Source organism: Lipophrys pholis, assembly GCF_963383615.2.
Source record: "Lipophrys pholis genome assembly, chromosome: 13".
In the NCBI taxonomy this organism is placed as follows: domain Eukaryota; kingdom Metazoa; phylum Chordata; class Actinopteri; order Blenniiformes; family Blenniidae; genus Lipophrys; species Lipophrys pholis.
The window spans coordinates 10,686,385-10,710,792 of NC_137632.1; the positions used below are offsets into that span (position 1 = coordinate 10,686,385).

At 43.8% G+C, this 24,408-nt stretch overlaps 1 protein-coding gene across 1 annotated transcript in view; it reads right to left on the reverse strand.

Annotated features, from left to right (window-relative positions):
• anos1 (anosmin 1) overlaps window positions 1-24,408 on the reverse strand; it is a 44,397-nt gene extending 19,989 nt beyond the window's left edge. The window contains exons 1-4 of the mRNA XM_080477853.1: window positions 24,106-24,408; window positions 17,690-17,737; window positions 3,306-3,368; window positions 2,775-2,997 (exon numbers count right to left, since the gene is read on the reverse strand). Of these exons, the coding sequence (XP_080333979.1) occupies window positions 2,775-2,997; window positions 3,306-3,368; window positions 17,690-17,737; window positions 24,106-24,297 (526 nt within the window). The 5' untranslated portion in view covers window positions 24,298-24,408. The remainder of the gene's footprint in view (window positions 1-2,774; window positions 2,998-3,305; window positions 3,369-17,689; window positions 17,738-24,105) is intronic.

Below are 24,408 nucleotides of genomic sequence, written 5' to 3' on the forward strand. Positions count from 1 at the left end.
TCACATAAATAAAACTTTGCGACAGCTTGACAGAGGAGCAAATTGTGTACAGCTTATTAAAGTAAGAAAAGAAGAAGCTTTGTTATAGATGAAAAGCTCAGTGGGGGTCCAATATCTCTGGGGTCCTGAAGTTTTTCTGTTAGGTACATGCTCATGGGCAGGGGATCCCAACCTACACACACACACACACACACACACACACACACACACACACACACACACACACACACACACACATCTGAGAGTGATCTCACATGGGGAAACGCTCCATTTCTGCCTGCCTGTGTTTGCTAATGGCTTCCAGCATCGTGGCTCATCGTAGTGAGGACTGCATACACACACACTTGTGCACACACAGAAACAATTACGCTCTTCAAACCATGAGCACCTAATTAGACCTTTAGCACTGAGGACCAGGACAGGAATTCCATACAGACTTTCACCAAAATGCCCGGTGTAATTCAGTGTAAATGCAGTGCTGACGGCGACCTGTCATGAGCTCAGTGTTTGGACTGAATCAGTGGGGAGGCTGTTTGATTTGAAGGTCTCGCAGTGTGGTGAATGTTTTTCATTGACTGGATCACTGTATTGAAACTTTCAAGGTTACGCCTGCTTTCATCCTTCCCAGATTAACGTGCTCTACACCTTTTGAGCATGACATTCACCATGAAGTCCCTCAGGACGTTTTCCGAATAAAGCGTAAATACTATCAGGCGTTTCTGTTTGCATAAGCTCAAACTGGCAAATCGCATGCTTTTGCCACTCAGTATTAAACACAGTACACACAGTGAAAACGTGGTGAGATTTACCGCAGTGTGCCTTAACTAGCTATAGTATATCACTGCAGCATTTCAAAGCTTCATTTAAACTCATCTTCCCACTTCAACATCTCCTCAACTTTGTTATGGCCCGAGGCTGCAAGCGATTGTGTGCTGACAGTGTACATAATGTAGTTCCATCTCCCATCTCCAAGTTCAGGGGCCCTGGATTCGCTCACATAACGACTCAGCACCCTCAGAACACCAAGTCGCCGTGGGCCGCACTATTACTCTATTTTACTGAAGCAAAGATTTCTGGGTACAAGCGTGTCCGCGAAGCCCTCCATATCCACTGCAGCAAATATAAGAGGAGATATATTTTCTAATTTACAATGGAGAACATATGAGGGATGTGGAGAGGAAGCTGAATGAGAAGAGATTAAAAACATTCATGGTCCCAAAATATGGAACTACGTCATTGGGAATGCAAATTTATGTTTAACACTGAGCGCTTAATTACCTTCACATCATTTCTGAAAATAATGCAAAGTGTAGCAGTTAATCGCTTTAAAAACAGGACGTCTGTGTTGGACCATTACAAAATATGCAATGCCGACTGTTGGATATGAAAAATAGAGGAGGAGGGTGTATCTATGATTAAACTGAAACCGCATGGAAAACAGTTCTGAGCAACAATTTGAAAAAAAAAGAGATGAATTCAGTGCGTGGGCAATTAAGCCCATTTATCTGTGGACAAGGTCTAATGTTGAACAGTTCACAACAACGCATATCGTCCTGGCTGGTGACACTATTTTCTATTTTCTGCAGTTAATAAATTATCATATTTTCTATCTGTTTTTCAGTATTTAGTTTATTTCTTCATCCCCACTGTTGTTTATACAGGGATGGTGAAATGCAGGAATTAACAAGTTGTTATAAGGACCAGTGTTTGTTTATGTGTTATCACTTTATGTTCATGTAATAGGATAATTAATGACAGCAAAAAAAACTTTGGTTTATAAGGAGTGAGACAAATAAAGTTATACTTAATTAGTCCTGCGTAATTCTTCGCATCATTCTTATTCTCATCATTAATGCATACATTATATTTCAGTTGTAGTGTAATTGAATTGAATTGAATTGAATTGAATTGAATTGAATCATTGATGGCTCAAAACCTTTGAGTATTATTGGTAATTATTCAGTGTGATAAAGCCTCAATAAGAAGCTGATACATAACACTACTTTGAAAAGAAAAAAAAAACACACAAAAACAATCAATGTAAGAAGGGGAAGTCAGCACTGTAGTAATTCTTTTCTACTTTTTGAATGTAATTCAAACTTAAAGTGACATTCACATGAGGAAAATGCTAAAGTTATAATGCTCAAGATGATCATTTTTGTGGTCTGTAGTTCCTGCATTACCCTCCTGGTGTACTCAAATATCAAATGCAAATTCATGTCTCTCATCTGTATAAGTGTATGTAACTCACTTTTTCTGATTTAAATAGTATCACGCTGATAACATTGTATTTGCTTTCTCCCTTTATGATGCTGCTTTACAGTACAAACCATGGAGGTTGTTTACTGTGAAACAGGCAAGTGCTGCGAGAGCTGGCAGCTACAATTCATAAAAAATGCATGAACAAAAATGAATGCTGGCATTTTTATTTTTTTTTTATCAGTGGATCAGCTTTCAATACTGCAATAATGAAATGGTTTAACCGGCTGTGCACCCCAACCTCTTCAAGGTACCAGACTCTGCTGTGAATGAAAGGTAACTTGTGCAACATGCATGAAAAAAAAATCAGGTCCAGCAGACTGATTTAGGTCTGCAATGTAAATTGGCACTTGGTTGCATTTTGCACAGTGGAGCTGCTTGTGAATGTTTGCTTTCATCTCAAACGAGTCAGATCATCGGTCCCACTGACTAGTGCTTTGACTCTCAGAGCACACAACCTATATCTGTAGTTGCAGAGTGGAACAATATGCAAGTTTATTTGTCATCAGTGTCACCTTTGTAGAGATTCTTGGGCAGCTGGCAGGTGTGGCCGCAGCCGTTGGAGCAGCACTTTTTGACCGCTGAACACTCTCCATCCTCCTCGCAGCTCTCCACACAGGCCGCGGCAAAGCCGCTGGCCTTCTCCGGCGCAGGGCAGTCACCTTGCTTCACTCCCTCCACTGACTTTAGGAACTCGCAGCTCGTAAGACACTCATAGTGCTTTTTGGGAAAGAGTGGCTGAAAAAGAAAAAAAGCATTACAAGGAGGGGGAGGGGGTAAATGTCAAATTGCTTTTAAGACCAACCTGCCTGGGTACAAGCAGGCACCTCTGTGAGCTAACAGTGACTGTCCTGTTTACGTTTCAGCTTATGAGTCAGTGGAGCTTTGAGTACATGAAACGGCTTTGATTCAGTGTTGTTGCAGGGCAGCAAGAGTTACTTCACACTCCTTTCAGACTTTCCCCCTTATTGAATTTTCCCACTGGGTCTGAAAAAGCTCTTACAGTCGAATCTGAGGTGACCACAGTATGCATGGTAGTGTCATACCTCACATAAATCTTGGCACTGGTTTTCCTTCAGGTCCCAGGATTCCTTGCAGGGCTGCAGGCACTGTGAAAAGGAGAAGGGGTGTCAATTCTTCAAAGGACCAGCCGCTTCAAAGCGGCCGCTGCTGTGGAGATGGTGCCTCCTGAGCTCATGTGCTGGCTGCCTGACAGACACCTCTCCCCTACCACACTCATATACCAACCAAGTCACGCCCACTTTTGTTACAGATGCCAGGCATACCTTCTATAGGCATAAACATTCTTCTCGAAAAGCAAACACGGGGCAATGGGGTTGTCTGTTATGAGAAGACAGGCACAAGCTGTCCCTGAAATATCTGCTCATGCCCGGGTTTCGGTTAGTGTGGGTCCTGACAGATTCTCTCTTCACGCCTTAACACTACCAGCCTCCCATACTGTCTCATTCTCATCCAGCCTCTTCTCCCGCTCATGTCTGGGCTTGATACACTCTGGTACTGGCACTAAACTCCCTTCTCTTTGCCATGCTGAACAGAGTGCGTTTAATAAATGATACACTTGGTTTAATGTGCTTGGGATTCCCTTTCTTTCTTTTCTTTTTTTTTTTTTTTTTTAACCACGTGGAACAAATTTACTGAATGCTAAGAATAGGCGTAGGATAAAAGAAAAACCTCAGCATGAGAGCAACTCATTTTGCCAAACATAATAGGATGATAAAACCTGAAATGAAAGTTTACCAATCTAGTCAAACCCCTCTTGCTTTAAATACAGCCACTCACCCTGAACGAATCAAATTCAATAAAAGCGGGTGTAATGTAACACAAAGGGTCCATGCATGTCCAATAAAATCAGGCACATCGTGCCGCAGAAAAGAGAATGTATTCGGACTTGGAGGGAGAGGAGCGTCGGGGTCTTGTGCGCTCCTGCTGCTGGCCACTGAGAGGTAGTGTAAAAGAGGAGAGCGAGCGCCGTCAAACTGCTGCCAGGCTGCTTCTGTACGGCTCTGGGAACAGCCCAAACCGCACCAGCCAACGACCTGCCAAAGTCAGTCATTCAACCCTATTTAATTTAGACTCCTTCACCAGCTACAGCACCAAGATAGACACATAAATTTTCAACACATTCCTCGACATTCCTGATCCGGCACTGACTAATATCTTTAGTCAGTGGGAAGGGGAAATGTGATATGGAGATCTGCTATCAGGCACGATGGTCCGCTGGAGACTAGAAAAACGGTTCATAAGAACAGCATGCAGTTACGTAAGGTACAGTACAGAGTACCCGCTAAATGAGGGCACCTCCTGTTGAAATGGCAACACGAGAGTTGATGCAAGGGATCTCAGTCACACGGCCCGAGTTGCAGTTTAATTCGCTCATTAGGCAGCTCTGCCATTATTACGCCTCTGCCAGTGAAAAGTTTATTTGCATTTTATGGAGAGTGGTGGACGAGTGCATGATGAAACATAAACCTTGCTTCTGGAGGAACATGCTGTAATCAGGACTGCGCATAAGCCTGCCAGTGCAATTACACACAGCTTTCTCGGTCGAGTCTTTGCTTTTGCTCTGCGTTGTCTCAGGACGGCGGCAAACTCTGGTAGCGTGTTAAGTCCTAAAAAGAGCAGATCAGGTTGGGAGGGGGGGTATTTTTTTAATTACATCACAGCAATATAGATATCACACCAGTAATGTGAAATAAAAGGTGCCAGGAAGAAAAATGGACAGCTTGGATGATTGTGACAGCGCGGGGCTCCAAAAGAAACTAACGTGGTTTCTACAGAGCTGATCAGGTGAAACCACTGTAACACCTCGGAGAATTAAGATGACATACGAGCTCACTCTCACTGTCCAAGTTAGGCCTCGGTCTATGCTGCTTTAAAATCATCTGCTATTAATAATAAGGTGACCCTATATCATTAATTCTGCTCTCGATTGCGTCCTCTGGGAGCAGAGCCTGCAGCGCGGCAGCAGCAACCTCAGCATCCCAGACCCATGCGAGCGCCACGCTGGAACAATGAGGTGTTGAGGCAATAACCGTGTGCTGCATCAGTGTTTGAAGGACACGCTGCCAGTAGACGCACATGTTAAAGCCCCCAAATCCCCTCTACAAATCACTGAACATACACACATAAGCCCGGGGATCAAGCTCATTTTACTCATTGAAAGATCTTGTGTGTGAGGCCTGAATGCATTCCACTGGCTTTACTTGACGATCAATCCTTTCACCGCTTTTGCCACAAACACAAGTGAAAAGTAGAATCATCGTTACCTCGAGATGCTCGGACTTGAGTGCCAAACAGCATGAATTAACACAGCACATTGCGCGCTGAGGATATTGCAACACAGATCAGAATGCTGGCTGTGGGCTCAGTGATGTCTCACCATCACGGGCCAAGATAAAAAAAAATAAAAAATTTTGTTGTTGTTGTAAATCTTCAGGACAAAAGTTCTCAACTAACAAAAACTTGATTCTTCCAGGAATTTGTATTTTGTGAATGTATCAGGACGGGGTGGTTGTTTCTGGTGAATGAAACAATACGTCGTAATCGAAACTCTTTAAGACAAAAAAAAAAAAAAAAAGGGAGATAGATAAGAATCTGTGTTGAAGCAGAGATCTCCCTGCAGGTGTGCTGAAAACTGACAATCTGTCAGCGTTTCTTCCCAGACACACCCACAATCTGACATTTAAGTAGGGAAGCAGAGGGCTGACGACAGATGTCTTGCCAAAGCAAATAGGGATGGCTGGATATAATTACAAAGGTGCTCTCATCAATCAATTGCCTGATTCCTATTTATACAATTTTTTTTTATTTTTTTTTGCTCAACCTAAAACATGTTACAGATGCAGCCAAAAACATGCTTGGGATGGCGCCATCACATATTTTCGATAAGCTCTTATGAGGAATATTTGGGGATGTGCCAACTTCCACCACATCGTCTGCAGATCTCCACCCTCATCCTTGTCAAATCTTGCTTTCTGCGTCTATATGTCTGGAGTTTTAAAAATGTGTTACATTGAGATCCCCAATGGCCTCGCACCCGCAAAGTGTTGAACCAAAAATATCCTCTATGCATTAAATCTAGATCTATTATGTTAATGGGATCAGAGCGATAGCTGTGGTTAGTAATAACGGGTTCCCTGGAGTTTTTGGCGCCATCAAACATTGACACAACTCACACCGATAGCCGGTGTTTGACTTCCGAAACGCAATCTGGGAAAATACGCCATGGGACTGGAGCAGAGAGCATAATCGAGCCGGACATAGTGTATCTCTTGGGCTTGGGCGCCAGCATTAGGTCCGCCTCAAGCAAATCTCACAGGCTGGCAATACAACTGCCATCTGTTTGAGTAGCATAAGGAATGCATGTAATTATTCTATGCGATGTTAACATATTCCAGGACAAATTTCACCCCCCCCCCCCCCCCCCCCCCCCAAAAAAAAAAAAACCCAAAATGCTTTGCTCTGAGTTGTAAACAAGACTACGGGGGTTGTTTCTATGGACCTGAGCTGTTGCTCTTAACAAAAGCATTTGAGTGGCTGATTTCCCCTTTGTGCTCTTATCACCGGACCCAATGGTGACACATTCTGCATGGTTAAGTAGGAACATCCATAGCGGTCTTTCACTCCCCATTTCACGCTGTAATAAAACGCAGCAGTTGTTACTCTGGGGGACCCTGAAAAGCATTCTGTGGGGCCGACGAGAGAGTCAGGCTGAATGGCAGCCAATGCCCCAGCCCATCTTCACTTCTTCTCTTTTTTTTTTTTTCACGCCTGGGATGAGGCGACAGAGGGTGGGGGGGGGGTGGGGGGTGGTGGAGTGAAAAGCGAGGAGCGATACGTTTAAGGTGGGAAGAGGAGAAGCTTTTCTGCATCACCCATTGGTTATCACTATCCATCATATAAACACTTTCTGCCCCAAGTGGGCGACGAGAATAACCCAAACTACAGAAAGACGTACATGAGATGTCATGCAAGCATTTCGTGTTTGCTAATGATGCATGAACTGCTACCAAACAAGGTCGCCCCGGGCTCGACAATACACTGTGTGCACAAAATATTAGACGGGCCGTATTTCAAAACGGTGCGGACAATTTCCCCACATTGGTGGAAACATAATTGCAAAAATCACACGGAGACGTGCAGGACGGCCGTGACTGACTCTGATATTTTGTAAATGCAACTCAGCAGACACACATCATCTGTGTTCTCCATTTTTCCTGATAGCAGGAGGACCTCAGCATGCTTACGCTGTCATCCCCAAAAAGCGCACATGTAGCATCTGGGAGATGAAAGTATTGATCCCCGCACTGATAGGGAGTATCAAGCTCGAGAGGTGCCAGCGAGTATTTACAAGGTGCCGTTGCTGGCCCTTCAAAGATGAAGCCACAAAGCGCTCGGCTTCTCTGGGAAACTCAAGAAATGGAGGAATCTCTGTTGTTGATCACACACGTTGTAAATCTCACCTCCCAATCTCATTGAGTTATGGCTATTTTTTTGCTGCCCTGGCGCTTTTCACACTGCCGATGACCGGACTCAATTATTCCAGCGGCTTTCAGCTCCCTGCTCATATCTATCGACCCATCCAAGAGCCAGTGGCTTGGTTCCGCTCTCTCCCTCGGTGAAGCAGGCACTTTACTCCACATATTCACTCACTTCTCACTCTATTTCACTTTTATTTGGCTGTCGTCTCCCCTCGGCTTCCTCGGCTTCTTCTCAGTTCTTATGTCTTCCCCGCTTTTGCCTTTTGTTTTCTCTCTGGCTCTCTCTCTCTCTCTCTCTCTCGCTCTCTCTCGCCCTCCAAAGACCGTGTCCACTCAAATCCAGATCCAGATACATTTTGAAACTTTTCATCTCTCTTTCTCCTGCTCTTCCATCTGCACTAAGCCCGTGTGTTCCTCTCGACGTGTTCCCGAATTCTCTCCAGAGCGGATAAATCTGGAGCACACCAGGCTCACACTGCAGTGCAGACGAAGAATTAGCTTTTCATCATTTTATCATGTGATATATCTTTAACAGATACAACCAGCCAGCCAGAACACTTTCACTTGCCAGCTATGTTATGAGGCCATGTTTTTGGAGCCTGCAACATTTTTCTCCTGTTACGCGCGAGCGTGCGTACGTACGTGTGTGTGTGTGTGTATGTGTGTGTGTGCGTGTGTGTGTGTGTGTGTGTGTGATGTATTTATTATCTAGTATTAAAGCTCAATGTCACCTACACATTTTGCATCCCTTATGGGAAACCAGTATGCTGAATATTTGAGCACTCTGATACACAAAATGAGCAACTGTGTGGAGCTTTAAAGTAGGGCTGTAGCGGGGAAGACTACATGTATTATTCATTGATATGATAATCATATTCTCATATAAATGCGTCAAGAAATTAATTTAAAAACTTTAGTAAAAAGTTGAATTAATAAAAAAGAAAACACTCTTTCCATCTGGGATATAAAACTCAATCCGTGTTTGGCATTTTTGAATATATGAGCCAAACTTTTTTCTTTTTTCTGGTCAGTCAGCTAATTTATTAATTTATTAATCTAGCTTTATTTGGAAAATGGAGAATAACTATGCAGTCAACCCATTTCTTTGCTAAACAATAATCTTTGATTACATAGAATCTATTAATTTAAAATTGTGCAAGATTTAAACTTTTTTTTTACATTTTTCTATCAGTGGCCATTGCAGCCACAGTCCCTGTGTCAGTTCTTTTCTCTTTACAAGAAAGAAGCGTACTTTAATGATTACATTTCTTAGACGCATTTAATCCATTCCATTCAGATTTCAAAATAATTACACATACTGGAAGCTGCGGGCCGCAACAGCCGCTGTGGGATTCAAACCTGCAAACCTCCAAACACAAGCTCGCCCCTCTGACCTCGTTCATGCTTCGCGGCGGGTTGGTGCGCTGAGCACACACGTTTTATCAGAAGGTTAACTGGTCCGAAACATATTTCACATGGTGCCAAAGCTGTGATGTGACTGACTGTAAAATCAGATGCTGGTAAGACTTTCCAATACATCGCATGGCGTGTCATTAGGTTTCAAGGGACTGTAAAAATATAGGGAGTAAATCAAGAAGAAGATATCCTCGTTCCGGGCTGTTATTAAGTCTAGACGCAGTATTTCCTCAACCTAACATGACCCTAATGGTGCATTAAGTCCAAGAGATATTGTGTATTTGATTTCTGCGCGGCAGTAAATCAGCGCAGGTGTGTGCGTGGAGCAGACACAGGGTGGATCAGGTAGATCAAAAAGATTAACAGCGTGCTGACTCGAGATGTGAGTTTGCCGCGCCAACTCACACAAGCGGTGATGAATATGAGACGAGAGTTTTCCATAAGATGGGGCGCGCTTATCTAAAAGTCAAACCGAGGGTTTTCAGAAAAGGGAGATTTGATGAGAATTTCATCAAGTAATTGTATTAAAGTTTCACATGCGACACAAAAGCCTCGCGCAGAAATTTGATGTGCATATTTGATATTCACGCAGACTTTTGGGCCGTTATTTGATGAGGGAACCGATAAAATTAAACCACAGCGGTTGTATAAGTTTCCTAGTCCCGAAATTACATAAGTTTCTCCAAACGGGGAAACCCACAGAGCTCGGGGTGTCAGTGGAGGATTGCTGCAGTTGGAAAAAGACAACAATTACAGCATGTTGGTGCTTCGCCGCTTCATTTGTGCCAAAAAAAACCAGGTAACGTCTGTGTGGAGCAAATTGGTATCCGTCTGCTGTCTTCTGTCTGAAGATGCATCCAAACCATACTGGAACTTGGAATCAGATCCAATATAACCTTTTGTTTGTTTATAATCATCGTAGCTGGTTTTTGGGGGGGAAGGACAAGCTGTCAGCTGGTGACATCCGACAGCACCTGAGAGATACAAAAGTTTCTCAATGTGTTTTTTGGCGATTCCTCTGGAAATAGGAGTAGCTTGCACTATTTCTATTATCGCAGCAGCCCATCGATTGTATTTCATGATTATAAATAACAAGAGAGGCCGTTATGATAACTCTGTTTTTTCACGTGGACTAGAGATTGACACAGGGTTCTTCAAATTTCCCTTGCACAAACAAGGACATACTTTCCAAATCTCCAAGTGTTTTACAGCTCTGACAAGGACATATGCTGTGAGCATTTCCACTGTCATAATTCCTTCATCTTTACAACCAACTAAAACAAGGCAGTTGTCCAGCTCCAGCGGTCTGAAACCAAAAGCATAGGTTTCAAGACTTTTTAGATTTTGTTTGTCAAACCAGAAATGGAGACGGTGAGTAACCTAGCAGGTGGTGTCATAGACACTCTTCGAGCATCACTTTAATTATTAATTTAAATGCAGTTGAGGGTGCAGACAACAAAGAGCTGAAAAGGAATAGCTTGGCAGAAAGTGAGAAGAAGAAAAAAAAAAAAGAAAAAAAAAAAGCCGGTGCGGGAGGGGCATGCATGAATTATACATTTAGCCCACAATCAGAGGTGCCTGCACTATTTATGAGCAAAAAGCCCACACTTAGCCAGAATTGTGCTTTGTCTGCTGTGGAATGCAATAGCAGTTCACTTAATACTTAATGACTCTGAAGTTTCACCCAGACTCACTCACACACACAGACACACACACACACAGACACACACACACACACACTGACGCACCGCTCTGGACAGGCTCCTTCTCTTACAGGTCCTCTGCCATCTCAAGTTGTTATGTTCTGCAGTGACAACGCTCAAAATTACAGTGGCTGTAACCAGAGCCTCAGTTATCACCTACCTCTGAGCTCAGTTTACATTTCATGACAATTAGACTCAACAGGATGTATCCATCATGTGGGGTCAGATTGGTGATAAAGAGGCCAGAGAGCCTTTCACTGTGACATGGCATGGGAAAGCCAAACCCACTCCGCTGTTCCCTGAAACGCATGTCAGATCTGCCCGAGGCATGATTTACTGTATTTACTCCCACAGCATCGCACTGAATAATGCTATGATGACTGATGCATCGAGGCAGAGTTGAAAATGGGATCACATGATAAAACACTTCCACAGAGCCGACGTCATTTATTCTACATGTCTATACAGTTGATTTACAGCAACAATAATGAACTCACATTTTCCATGAAGGGGGGGATGAAAAATGCATTTCTGCCATGGTAATATCAGTCACTGTCCAACGGGAAGATAGTAAACAAGATAAAGGAGGGCAGCCCTGCTATGACCACTCAAGCCGTGTCAATCCCCACCTCATCTCCGATCGAATCACACCAGACCTGGAGATTCTGCCCCAATGTAGGCCAACAACATGTAAAGCACAACAGGCTGCAGAGGGGAGGAAAGCCGTCCTAATCCTCTCTTTGCAGTCACATTCCACCACTATCTCTGCTTGTTTATTTGAGTTTCAGAAACATTTGAATTTCATTAATCCTACTTGGCCTCTCCAGCTTCCACTCACAGGCCCCTTACCCCTTCCTTTCATCTCAGTGTCTTTAAAAAGATAAAATATCAAGTCTTGTGAAATAATCCGCATCTAAAAAAAAAACCTAAACAAACGAATTGCGTTTGCTGGAGGTGATGATTGAGTTCTCTTTCATACTGCCTTCAAAATGAACAACAAAGACTTCACTGGTGCGGGGAAACCTGGGCATGTTGAGTCAGAAGACTTTTGGATTCATATGGTTGCATAAAAAGCAAACAAAAGAACAAAAAGCATGTAGTGCCCTTCATCTCTCCTGCATGCTCAGTCTGGAAATGTTCTGGATTCATCTCTCCGCTAAAGTAGTCCTATCCAAGTCAAAGGTTAAGAGAGCTGTTGATCAGTCAGTCTCTGCCATGCGTCCTGGTTTCTGTTGTTGTGAAACTGTCGCACACAATCTCTGGGATTTATCTCTGGGATGTGACAGCACTGAGTGGCGCTGGAATACACTGATAAGACCCACCATCTACTAAGCACAGCAGCTTTAAGATTCTTGCCCTTTAATCTTCCTTTGACCAATTTAACTCTTGGATCAGTTTGGTGGCAAAGTTTTCACTACGACCAGCCATAAAAGCCGCATTACAGTTTTTTTGCATCAACAAATCACGACACGCGAGCCTGTTGATGAAACAGTGTCAAAGTCAATGTGGTTGTGATTTGTATTTCTCAGCCAATGCGTCCTCAGATTGAGAATAAACACATGGATGACAGCAGATTGTCTCAGTGTGACTGGTCATTACTGCTACAAGAGGATTTCACAGCAGCTTTGATGACATTAATCCTTCATGAGAACGAAATCCCCTCTGACAGGGAGAACATGGGAAATCGGGCTATCTGTGAAAGGTTGATTATCTTACAAAATAAATGGCCACTGTTTAAAAGGCCTCGATGCTCTGTGGGATCAATAAAAACACAGGCTGGTATGTTTTTTTTTTTTTTTGGTGTTGTTTTTTTCACAGAGGATTTCCTGGAGTGCTTGTCGCTCAGAAATTAAAGTCACAGCATTGCAGAGAGGAGCTTTGGGTTTGAGCTTGCTTTGCTGACGAAGACTAAACTGCATATCTACAGCCACAGTCTCTTCACCTCCTCTCTTGTGGTCATGTCTTTTGGGGGTTTTTTTCTTTCTTTTTTTTTTTTTTGCTGTGGGGGTTTTCATTCCCTGCCACCCACCATGTGAATAATGAGCTCCACAGATAGCAGCCAATGAAGCAACCCCCCCCGTTAACCAATGAAACTTAACAACCATGTCCAGATCAGGTCCTTCCTGCTGGGACTGACCAGCCCTGCTTCACACTCCTCTGCCACCCACACACACACACACACACACACCAACACTCACACTGCCTCGAACGAGATGAAACGCAAGCAGAGACGATTCTGGAAAAACTACAGGGCCTTTTCTTTTTTGCACAATCTCCACCAATCTCCAAATTCTCATCCTTGCATTTAAAACTGTAAAATGAATGAAGTCGGACTGACTGGGAGCGTTTCTGAGAACTCTGCTTGGACGCACACCGGCCATCCAGACACAGTCGACCTGACAGATTGATTTCCAGCACAGCTTGCTTTGAGGTGTTGCTGCTGGTAATGTGACTAACACAGAGAGGTGCGATGAATGTCTGGCCTCAACATGACCAAAAGGTGCTTTGAAGTCCGTCTAAGCACCAAACCATTCCAGCCATGCCCAGCTGTAAAACTACCAGCCAGCACCCCTTTATCGGAGCACCTCGGAAAATACAACACGACTCTGAAGAAAGGATGAACACACGAAACACTTTAGATTGAAACGAATCCTAAAAAGTTCAAGTTAAAGTGGTTTTTAATGAAGATTAATGCAACAAGGTAAATAAGTTAGTGCTTCTGAATGAATTTTCTAGGTTCAAGTGACCCGGAAAGAAAGAACAGCTGATGGGGTAGATTGACCATTTTATTTTGGCGTGAGAAAGTGTCTGGGTTGGAACGGGGGGGGGGGGGGTTGACAGTGGGCTTTGAAAGACACTTTTGAATGTGACATAGTAGCATTCCACTGATTGTTATTCAAGGAAAAAAACGCTCCAAAGCTTCCAACATGTGAAGACGATGGCGCATGTAATCCAAAAGAGTAAACACTTCCTATTCTTGTGCTGGAATTTGCAGCTTAGGGTGTGATTGATAGAGAAAGAGTGCTCAAAAGAGCCACCTGGGATATGTGAGACATCTATGAAAGACATGTACGACTCATTGCCATCAAATGGAGATGAGACAATGTGGCTTTCTAAGCTTTTCCTCTGCACATGCTCGATAAGTGAATGCAGGGAAAAAAAAAAAAAAAAGGCGAGATCACAGACAAATGTGGAGCCAAGTCAATGTCTCCCTGCCAAAAGATGTTATATTTCAGCCTGCAGTTCCCATTACAAATCAGTTCTGAGTCACTTAGGTGTTGCTCTCAACAGGGGGAAAGTACACAAATAAGAAAAAATAATATTCGTCGCGTTGGAGAGGACTTATATTGCACTTTCTTGCTCAGGAATTACAAGCGATTGGCACTTTCCAATGACTCACTGCAGGCCAACTTAATGCACATGTCCTTTCTTCTCGGCCCTCCCTGGGAGAGGTTTGAGTAATGAAGCGCACAACTTTGTTGCCGACCGGCATTTAGCCGCCTTAAGTCAATCCTAGCATTTGATGTGGAGCCTGGATCACACCCATGAGGAAAGCAAGCCCGGCTAATATCAGCTATGCTCTGGAAGGGGAAAGCTTCACACACACACACACACACACACACACACACACACACACACACACACACACACACACACACACACACACACACACACACACACACACACACACACACACACACACACACACGCACACACGCACACACGCACACACACACACACACACACACACACACACACACACACACACACACACACACACACACACGCACACACGCACACACACACACACACGCACACACACACACACAAACACAAGTCTATTTTCTTTGCCCCGGCAGAAAAAGCGAACACCCTGGAGCTTTAAAAACTTTCAGGGAACACATCCAAACTTCTCAAGAGGGGAGCTCTAACAGTAGGGAGACCAAATGACAATAGCTCATAGAAACGCCTGCTGTCTGCTTTCCTGGCGTCTCCCCGCTGAATGGAGTTTGTCTGCTGGTCCAGTGTTATGGCACGATAATGACTCCCCGGCTCTTCAAATGCCACTTCGCTCCGCTCTGGAGAGAGGGCAAGCAGGTTAATTACCATGACAATGGGGACACTGAGAGCGAGGCGGACTCTGGACACCGCATTCGAGATGACCGGGATGACTTTCTCATCACGAATGGAAACAGGAGGCTTTGATTTGCTCAAATGCAGACAGATGGACGGGGTCATAGCATCTTTGTCTAAACTATTAGGGAACTCTTCCTCGCATTTTCCTCACAGGCAGGGAGCTCTTAGTGGGTCTTTAAAAAAAAAAAAAAAAAACCCCTCCTGGGTGGACAGGCCTTCTGCCCTAACGTACTCCCCCAGAGCCGCTGCCTTTGTCTCTGTGGTTGACTGTGTGCTGTTCATGAAGTGAAGAGGCTAATCAGTGGCTGTCGAGCTATTCACAGGGAACCACTGTACAGCCTGGGCTCATTTGGTACGATTGTTAGAGTGTCCACAATAGCTCTGTGTTTTGACACAGTAAACACATGCCCTGAGTGTGCACTCCAGTCATTGATGTGGATGTGTAGCAGGGCGATGTTTTCTACCAAAACATTGACTTTTTTTTGGGTGCCAAATTAAGTTTAAGCACCGCTCCCTGGCACGCGTCCCGAATGGCTGAGCAGAAACCTAGGATTCATTTAAATGAATTAAATCTGGAGAGCTCTTGAGACCAAAATGCCAAAGTAGCATGTAGAACAGCAACACGGGCATGTCATTATTTTTAAGGGCTCACATCAAATCCAGCCTCATGTATTCTCAGCCACCGAGCAGGATAAAGAAGTGCTAACTGGCATGCTTGTTACGGCAGAGAGAACAAGAAGTCCATTAAAGAGTGTTTGGACGTTTGCAGAGTTTCAGCAGTGTTAGCTGGTTGATTATGAAAACAGTATGCTGTCCTCAGACTCACAGCCAGCAAAAGCCTTTTTCAAACATAAAACTCGGCTGTATGACTGGGGAACGACTCGTGCCAAGAGCTGATGTTGGCTATCACAGTGGAAAGGAGAGAAACATCTCGCACAGAACCGTGGTGAAAACAAAAGCGGTTCGCTTTCTTCACTGCCTGTTACACAAGTTTCAAAACATGACTGCATTTTTTTTAATCACACGTTTCAAAGGGGAATTAGACAAAGTTGACTACAAAGAAAAGTTTGAAGTTGTTCCTTTTGTTTGTGCTCAAGACCTCAGTTATTTCTTCTTAACCTTTTTTTATTATGAAATTACATTAATCTCATCTGGATTTATTTTTGTTTTAATGGCACACGAACATTGTTGTTATATTGAAGTCCTGGGGGTGTTGGTGGGGGGTGGGGGGGGGGCATGCAAAACTCTCTTACTTCTCTGTTTTTTTTTTATTATTATTATTTCTATATTTTGTGATAGTTATTATGACAAGTTTCCATGCAAAATCCAATTATCACCTCAAGCTCAGAAATATCGGGGTTAACAATTTGCCAGCTGTTAACTCCATAGTTATCACACAAAGTAAGACAAAAAGTCAAGTAAAAAAGTAAAATTGTTATGTGACGCAGAGCAGCATGTAAAACAAGCAGAGGGCTGCAGTACCCGGACTGGACGCCACAGTCACAAACTTATTTTTTGACTGATGTGTCTTCAGGTGTAGTAGAAAGCACAGAGCACAAAAGCTCTGTTGTATCCAAGGCAAATGCAAATTGCTTAGGAAACCATTTAAAATTCAAAAGGGGAGTTTTGGAAACGAAACGCGAGGGGAGACCCTGCAAAGCAGCTGATACTAGACACTGATTGTGATTAATATGAACGCCACATGTGAGATCATATTAAGTAAGCATAACTAGCTGCAGAGAGTCTGTATTTCAAGGACTTTTCAATTAATCACCGTTAATGTTGTAATAATACACTTTGAACAAATTCCCAACTCGCATTCCTCTATAAGTTCACCGACGTCTTTGGACGAGGGTGATAGACGCTTATAAGGACTACATCTAGTAAAATTAGTCATCTCCTTTACAATAACATCCTCCTCGTCTCGATATGCTATTTTGACAAGTTTTTACAGCACTGAAGCAAAATCGGGAAGAGAGGAAAAACAGATGCACAGAAAAAAAAGTGTCCATCAGTGAATATGTGTTGCATATGAACTATTTTAAATCCTAACGGGCCTGCGGCATTGCATTTGGTTTCACCGACTGTGTGAGGCGATGGACGCCTCGGACAGCTCAGAAAAGCACCGTGGAGCATTTTGCTCGGACCAGGCTCCGCTCGAGTCTCCTCCTTCTTCTGTGAGTTTCTGTCTGCAGCCTCTATAGCACATCTCTGAGGGCCTTGTCAACAGCTCCAGGAGAGTCTGATAGAATTTGTCAGCACTATCTTTTCGGCGGGGCTGTCAACGCCAGCTTTGTCTCAACCGTCTTTGGGACAGGATACAAAACACAAACAGGCCCTGTGGGAGACATGCCACACAGCATCCAAGTGAACTGCCAAATGACAACAGGAAACAAAAACAATCACGCTTTGCCTTTTTTTAGAAATCGACACACGTTTAGACTCTTCAATATTTCAAGTAATTGTAGAACAATTACAATGGCAACTGATTTTCTATGAAGGCAGAAGCAATTTAAGCGAGCGCAAGCTGAAAAGAAAACTATTTTACTTGGAATTCCTGGCAGGCTTGGATAAAAAAAACAAACTTGTCCTGTCTTGACTTGTGCACTTTACATTGTATTATCTTGTATGTGGCGTGTGTCCTATTCATGAAAGAAATGAAACCCCCGCTACCTTGGAGCACTGCTTGTGATTCTGGCACCACACCAACGATCCATTATTCTGCGAAAGAGAAGAGAAAACATCATCAGTCATTCGGGATACTGTTGAAAATACATTTACAATAATCTATTTATCAAGTGAGCATGTAACTTTGAATCTTTCCCCCCCTCTCCATCGCAATATACCGTCATACTGATTTCCTAAAGACAAGGCCCTCTTGATTAACCATCGTGCTGGGAGCAGAGAAATGTCAAAAGCTGGCCTGGAGTCAGCTTTTTTGCATGGTGAGTTGATATAGCCAAAGCAGGAAGGCCGGGTCACCATAGCAAAGCGAGGGCAAACCTCTGGTCAGTTTCAGCAGAGCATGGCGACCTCAGCCTGTCTGAGGAGTTCTCTGATCTCTCAACACGCCCGTCCCGGAGGTCACAGAGGCAAAAACTGATGTCAGCACTCCCGTGTAGACAGCACACACGGCCAATTTCCTCTAATTGCTGTGGAAGTGCCACCTTCTGCACTCAAACAAGGCCAACATTTGGTCTTAATGGGGCCGTGTATTTATAGACTCTCAATGCATAAATGCGGCGGACCACTGGGGGTAAATGTCCTGCGTGAGTGGCCATTTCCTGTTTTTCATTAGGAAGAAGAATTATGTCGTATTTCTGTAAACACAATTGCGCTTGAAAAACAAGTGCTTCTAAATAAACGACCAGCTGGTCATGACAAAGAAAATAAAATATTTTACGGAGCTCTTTATCGCAAAATTAGAAATTAAGCTCATTGTTTGACTGCTGCTATATGTTTTTCTTTCTTTAAGCTGATATTTAACAACAGCAAACAATAAACAAACATTGATTAAGTCCTTAATCCCTTCTTGAACATACGCGACTGCAGCAAATAGCTATTACGCCTTCTGCAGAGCTTCAACAAACAAACAAATTCATCATATTCAAGTGCTTTAGAGTAGATAGACATTGAAGGTATGCAGTATTATGGTCATTCAGGACGGTGATTACCAATATTTGAAAATAATTCTGTACAGACTGTGAGATCTTCGCCATATTATAAGTTTACTACTGGCTACACAGTGTTAAGTGGATTCCTCAAACTTGGGCATGAGAAAAAATTTGACTGCATAATATCACTCTCCACTATGACTTCAGTATGTAAGAACAGCCATGTTAACCTGTACGTCATTTACATGCAGCAATGGTATCCTCGGGAAATAAACAATAAATGAGGTGCTCAGTATAGACAGAATATTCTATGCATGTGGCTGTCGGGTGCAATCAGATGGCAATCTCCACATTGTCAGAAGATTATGTGGGACTAACTGTGTCCTAAACCCTGACAACGCCAACAAAAGTCCTGAAAGTGAAGTAAAAGAAAGTGAAGTTAAACCATTGGCTTGGTTTTAGCATTAAAAAGAAGAAAGGACCTGAATCAATTCAACGGTTGCAAATAGTAGAGAGGAGCAGCAATGTCAGGTGATTTCATCGTCACTACATTTTGGATCGATTGTCACAGCAAACATTTCAGTTTTGACCTTGTTCGCTCTTCTTCTGGACATCTGAAGGGCTGCCAATAAATCAAATGTAAAAAAAAATAATAATAAATTCTCAGTGGAGACTCAGTGGTTAGTCACTTTAATGGAATCCATTCAATTCGATGACCTGGCTCTGGGCTTGAGTGTTGGATGTTCCCTCTGATTCGTCCTGAAAGCTATGAAGCAGTGAGAAGCAGCCAAACGTTAAGGGTCTGCAGGCAAAAGGTCTGCTTCAGTTCAATGTCAAGTTCAAAGCTTTTTTTTCCAACAATGTAATCCAGAAGAAATTTCCCATGAGACATTAGGAGAGGAGTTATCATTAAAGGGTTTAATTTGACATCCAGTACCAGTAAGTGCAGTGTTTTCAGTGTCAAGGATAATGGTCGGAAGACTTCAAAGAACTTCGTGATTGGGCGTCTTCAGAGGATCACATGCACAAAACACTGTAGATAAGGATGAAAATATGTAGGTTTAAGCACCAAAGAGACCGAAAATTATAGTATCACGTTGAAATTTTGGGATGATTTTGTTCACATCAGCAGATTTTGTTCTTTTAAGTGAGAAAAACATCTTCTCAGTACCCAAATGATTGATCTATTATCTACAAGTCGCCAGTTGTGTATAATCTTGTCCCACGTTGACCGATCAAAAACTGTATGACGTTAATTCATCTAAATCTGAAATTATCTATCCCACCAGGCCAACCTCCTCTGGTGACACCACATAAATAAGGCTTTGACATTTCCCCTGGCAGGCAATGCCTCCAGATAATTTACACAGATTGTCACTACTCTAGACCCTGTCCTAAATCATCAATCTGTTTTTGACACCTTTCGTTGCCCATCCATCAGTGGAGACAGGGCCAGATCCACCGAGGAGCTAATTTTGCTGTGTGACAGCATCCCTGTAGCAGAGAAGCTCAGCAGGATGTTGCTCCAGCTGTCCAGGTTTGACCCCACCATTTCAGGGACCAACAGGGGAATAATTATAGGTCAGGACTTCATCCCTCTGACTCACCATGACATTCCTCTGCAGTCTGAACATTATGCAGTGCTGAGGACTGTCAAGGACTCCAGTGAATGAATTTTTTCCAGATATGCTCCAGTGTGACTGGGGTCGAGGAAGGAGAGGCCAGAGAGTGGTCTATGAATATGTGGCCGGGGTGAACCCTGCATTGTAGGCGACAGTGGATTGACTAACTGAGTCGTGTAAACAGGGCATTTATCACAGCGATACATTACCGCCGCTGTCAGCTGAAAAGTCAGAGCAGGTGGCCAGGGGCGTGTTGTATTGTCTAGACAACTAAGAGGAACATGGACAAAACCCCTTTTATCTCGGAGGATACCGTTCCACCTTTTGCAAATGTTTCCTGTTGGCCTCTGATTTGGATTAAATGGATCTCAGTTTACATTGATGTCTTGTTTCCAAATTGTGTTTAATCCTCTTTACTCCAGCGTTTTATTACCGGGAAACACTGGTTGAGGAGACCTCGCAGCCTCCATTTGTAGACGAGTTAACAGCAGACATGACTTCAAAGAGCAGACTGGCGTCTCTGTCTTTGCATTGACAGCTCAGGAGGACCTCAGGCATCCCCAAAATAACTTCTCCTTCAGGGCACATGCTACACATGGAATAAAAGGCCTAAAGATTTAGGTATTGACTTGAGCGTGTGTGTGAGCGCTGTGGTCATTCTGCTCATCAATTATTCACTTCATATGAATAATTTGACAAACGCCCTGAAAGTGAGCTAACGTGTTCAGCGCATGTCCACTGTGAACATGAAAGAGAGTTTCAGAGATCTCAAACAACACTGGTGTAAAGTTGTCTCCACTTAGGAATGAGGGCTATTTGTCAAATGAGGTAACGCAGGGTATAGCAGTGCCGGCTGCCCGAGATTTACAGACAGGACTGTCATGGTTTAAAAGCATTTACAGAGAGGTGAGGCCAAGCGGCATAGACCCCTATTCATCCGCTGTCTTCACTAATGAAAAACTCCACACATGAGAGGAGCACTGGCTGAGGCTTGATTCCACCGCAGGTTATTTAATATCAAAGGCAAAAACAAGGGGACACGGAAAAACTACTTTCCGATGTTTTTTCTTCCCGTCGACCATTAAACACAAATCTCTCAAGCAGGATGCCTAGCTTTTACTATGCAGCGCATAAGAAATGAATGACTGAATTTAAAACGTTACATTTTTATTGCTTTGAATGTAATAACAAGACCTCATGGACACACCTTGTTTTTGGCTGCACAGGTCTCCACATAAATAATCCACTACAAGGCTGATGCTTTCAGAATACATTATTGCACAGGGCTCCCAGAACGCTCTTAATATTTTAAAGTGTCCGGGGCTAATATTTACGGCTGGGTGTTCCCCTTTGTCTATTGTACTTAGGGTGACAAGTTCCCCAAACGTGGAGTAAAATGTCGATAAATCTGTATTTGGAAATACTATTACATCAATAAATCTGGAAAGGCAATACATCTGACTACCAAAGGACTTCCCATGAGGTTCCGTAACTTTGTCACTCCACGCTTGTTTCCATTTCACACTAATTCAGAAGAACTGCGGCAATTAAAGCAAAGTCTCTGATTTGTATTCTGATTCTGCCACATGAAAAGGAAAGACGTGTGGGTGTTCACAACATCTGTAATAACATCAAATTGCTCCAAGTTGCATTCCGGTTTTCACAGAATGATCAAATTGAGGTTCAAAAATGTTTTATTTTCCAGCTCCAAAACGTGTTAAGGGAACAAAATTGACTCTTGAACCGTGACCAAGAATAAGTAGCCGTCCTTATAGATTACTAGATATTGAGTAGAAACAGTAAGATATAAGGGAATAGTCGCCGCGCTGACATACAGCTGGGGCATTTCACTCCCATTAAGATGGAAAGCGCCGCACGTCTTGGTTTTCCTATCGAGTATTAAATGACCCCTGAAGGATGTCCGCATTGAATTGAGAGGTCTGTCGTCTCAATCACTGGAGTGGAGCTCTGAGGCTGCCTGTCGACCCGTTGCTGTAATAAGATCTGGCAGCGGAAGCAGATCCACCTGTAGGTTGTGCTGACTGAGCATGCTCCACTGTTGTGGCAACATCACATTAGGGCTTATCACATTTAGCCCAATTGGGCGCCAGCATTTAGCAGGAAGGTGACCTCCGCCGAGCAGCATTGGTAGCTCGGCGAGTATCTTGTACATACCGAGTTGGTGTGATGCTGGCATTTATTGGCAGGGCATAGGGGGTAGAGGGCAACGGGGTGGGGGTGGGGTTGGGGGAGCCATATGTTTTTGCAGCTGACCAGACCCCCCATTCTCACATGAAAGGACTGTGGAGAACACTGCAATAGACAGCCTTCGCAGATTATCAACAATAGCCGCCTATTCTTAGACTCACAGGCTTGCTCAAGCAACCTTGCTTATCACTAAACCACAAAAATGCCCCTCTCTTTGGACAAACGCCTCCCTCTCATTTTCCCCTCACCCAGGACCCAGCCAGACTCTGAGGCTCTGTGGTCAATTATATTGACTATTAGCTGCTCATTAGGGGCGAGACTCCTTCAGTAATTTGACTTCTGAGCGAGTGACTAATTTCATTCTCCAACTTTGCAACCCCTGGGCTGCAGTGCACTCCTGGAATCCTCTCAAAACAAATACCTGACACGGCTTGCCAGGTTGCACGTTAAGAAGCCCTGTTTCTAATCATTCAGATGCATCACACAGCTATTTTCTGTCCCAACAGGATGTTCACTGCAGTTAAGTACATTCATTCTTTAACCCAGTTGTAGCGTATCCCTTATTAAAACTGCTGGAATGAACCACAGTGGCTCTGTGTCTCGTGAACCTGCATTAAGAGCTACTACACGAGATCAATAAGTGCTCTTAAAGTAAAATTAACTGGCAACGAACAAACAAGCAATGCGTTCTGCTCGATCTTTAAACTTAATTACGAATTTGCCCTGCTCCACAACGTTTCCTGACAATTAGGGATTCACTAATGCACCTTGAGAAAGACAAGCCTTGCAAATGCAAATGAAGTCAGCATAAAGGCAGTGGCCAGAGAGATAGCTGGTGAAAAGGAGCAGAGGGAAGGAGGATCAGTGACCACTCTTTTCTCTCTCTCTCTCTCTCTCTCTCTCTCTCTCTCTCTCTCTCTCTCTCTCTAGAGTCCAGTGAGAGAACAGTGTGTCCAGTGGAGGGTGAAAAACAACTTCTGACACCACGCACCAAATCATCCAAAGCACACAGCCAATTTGGCTTCAGACAGCTTCTGCATCACAACATCAGGGGGGCAAACGAGGAAAATCCTCACAACAAGAGAAAAGTTGCCCTCTTACATGGAGCGAGCAGCAGCAGTTCACTACGTTTATATTGAGAGAAGATGGGGGGGGGGGGGGGGGGGGGGTATCTGATTTTCCAGTAATTAGCAAGTAATGAATGGAAACTGGCTCCACTGAGAGCCACTCATCATGACTCAGTCTCAAAAACACAACAAACGTGTCAATTAAGACTCGATTTGTTTTAAAGCACCATTCTCAACACTTGCACGTGACAACTTTGCAAGCAACTCGAAACTATCAGATTGATGCCTGCAACTGGTGCTCTCTATTTTCTACTGTGCTCAGAAATGTCTATCCCCCCCACCCCACCCCACCCCACCCCCTTGGTAAAACTGCCCGGTCCTCCCAGCACCGGCAGTGATGAAGACCTGCTCCTGTGCTCTTTACAATGGACTCAACACAAACGCGTCTGTTTGACGTTTGTATTGCATGAAGCAGGTTTTTTGCGGTTCCCCACTTCTTCTTCTTCCTCCTCCTCCTCCTCCTTCTCCTCCTTCTCCTCCTCTTCCTCTTCCTCCTTCACATCCGACGGCTCTCGTACCTGGGAGTGCTTGAAGAAGGCAGAGATGCGAGTGATGTGCAGACTGAGGCATCTCGAGGCGCATCTCGCTCGATAAATGCTGGCAGTGAAGAAAGAGTCGTCCTGCTTCCTCGCGCACACGCTCCCCGGGCTCGTTAGCGCTGTAATCCACAAGCACAGGCTCACGCACACGTTCAGGCTCCTGGAAAACATTTTATTTTATTTTTTTTTTAATTTATTTTTTTTTTTAACTCCCCGCCGATGTGTATTTAATCCCTCCACGGATCGGACAACACTGCGTGCAGGGCTCCGCCGAAAGAAACT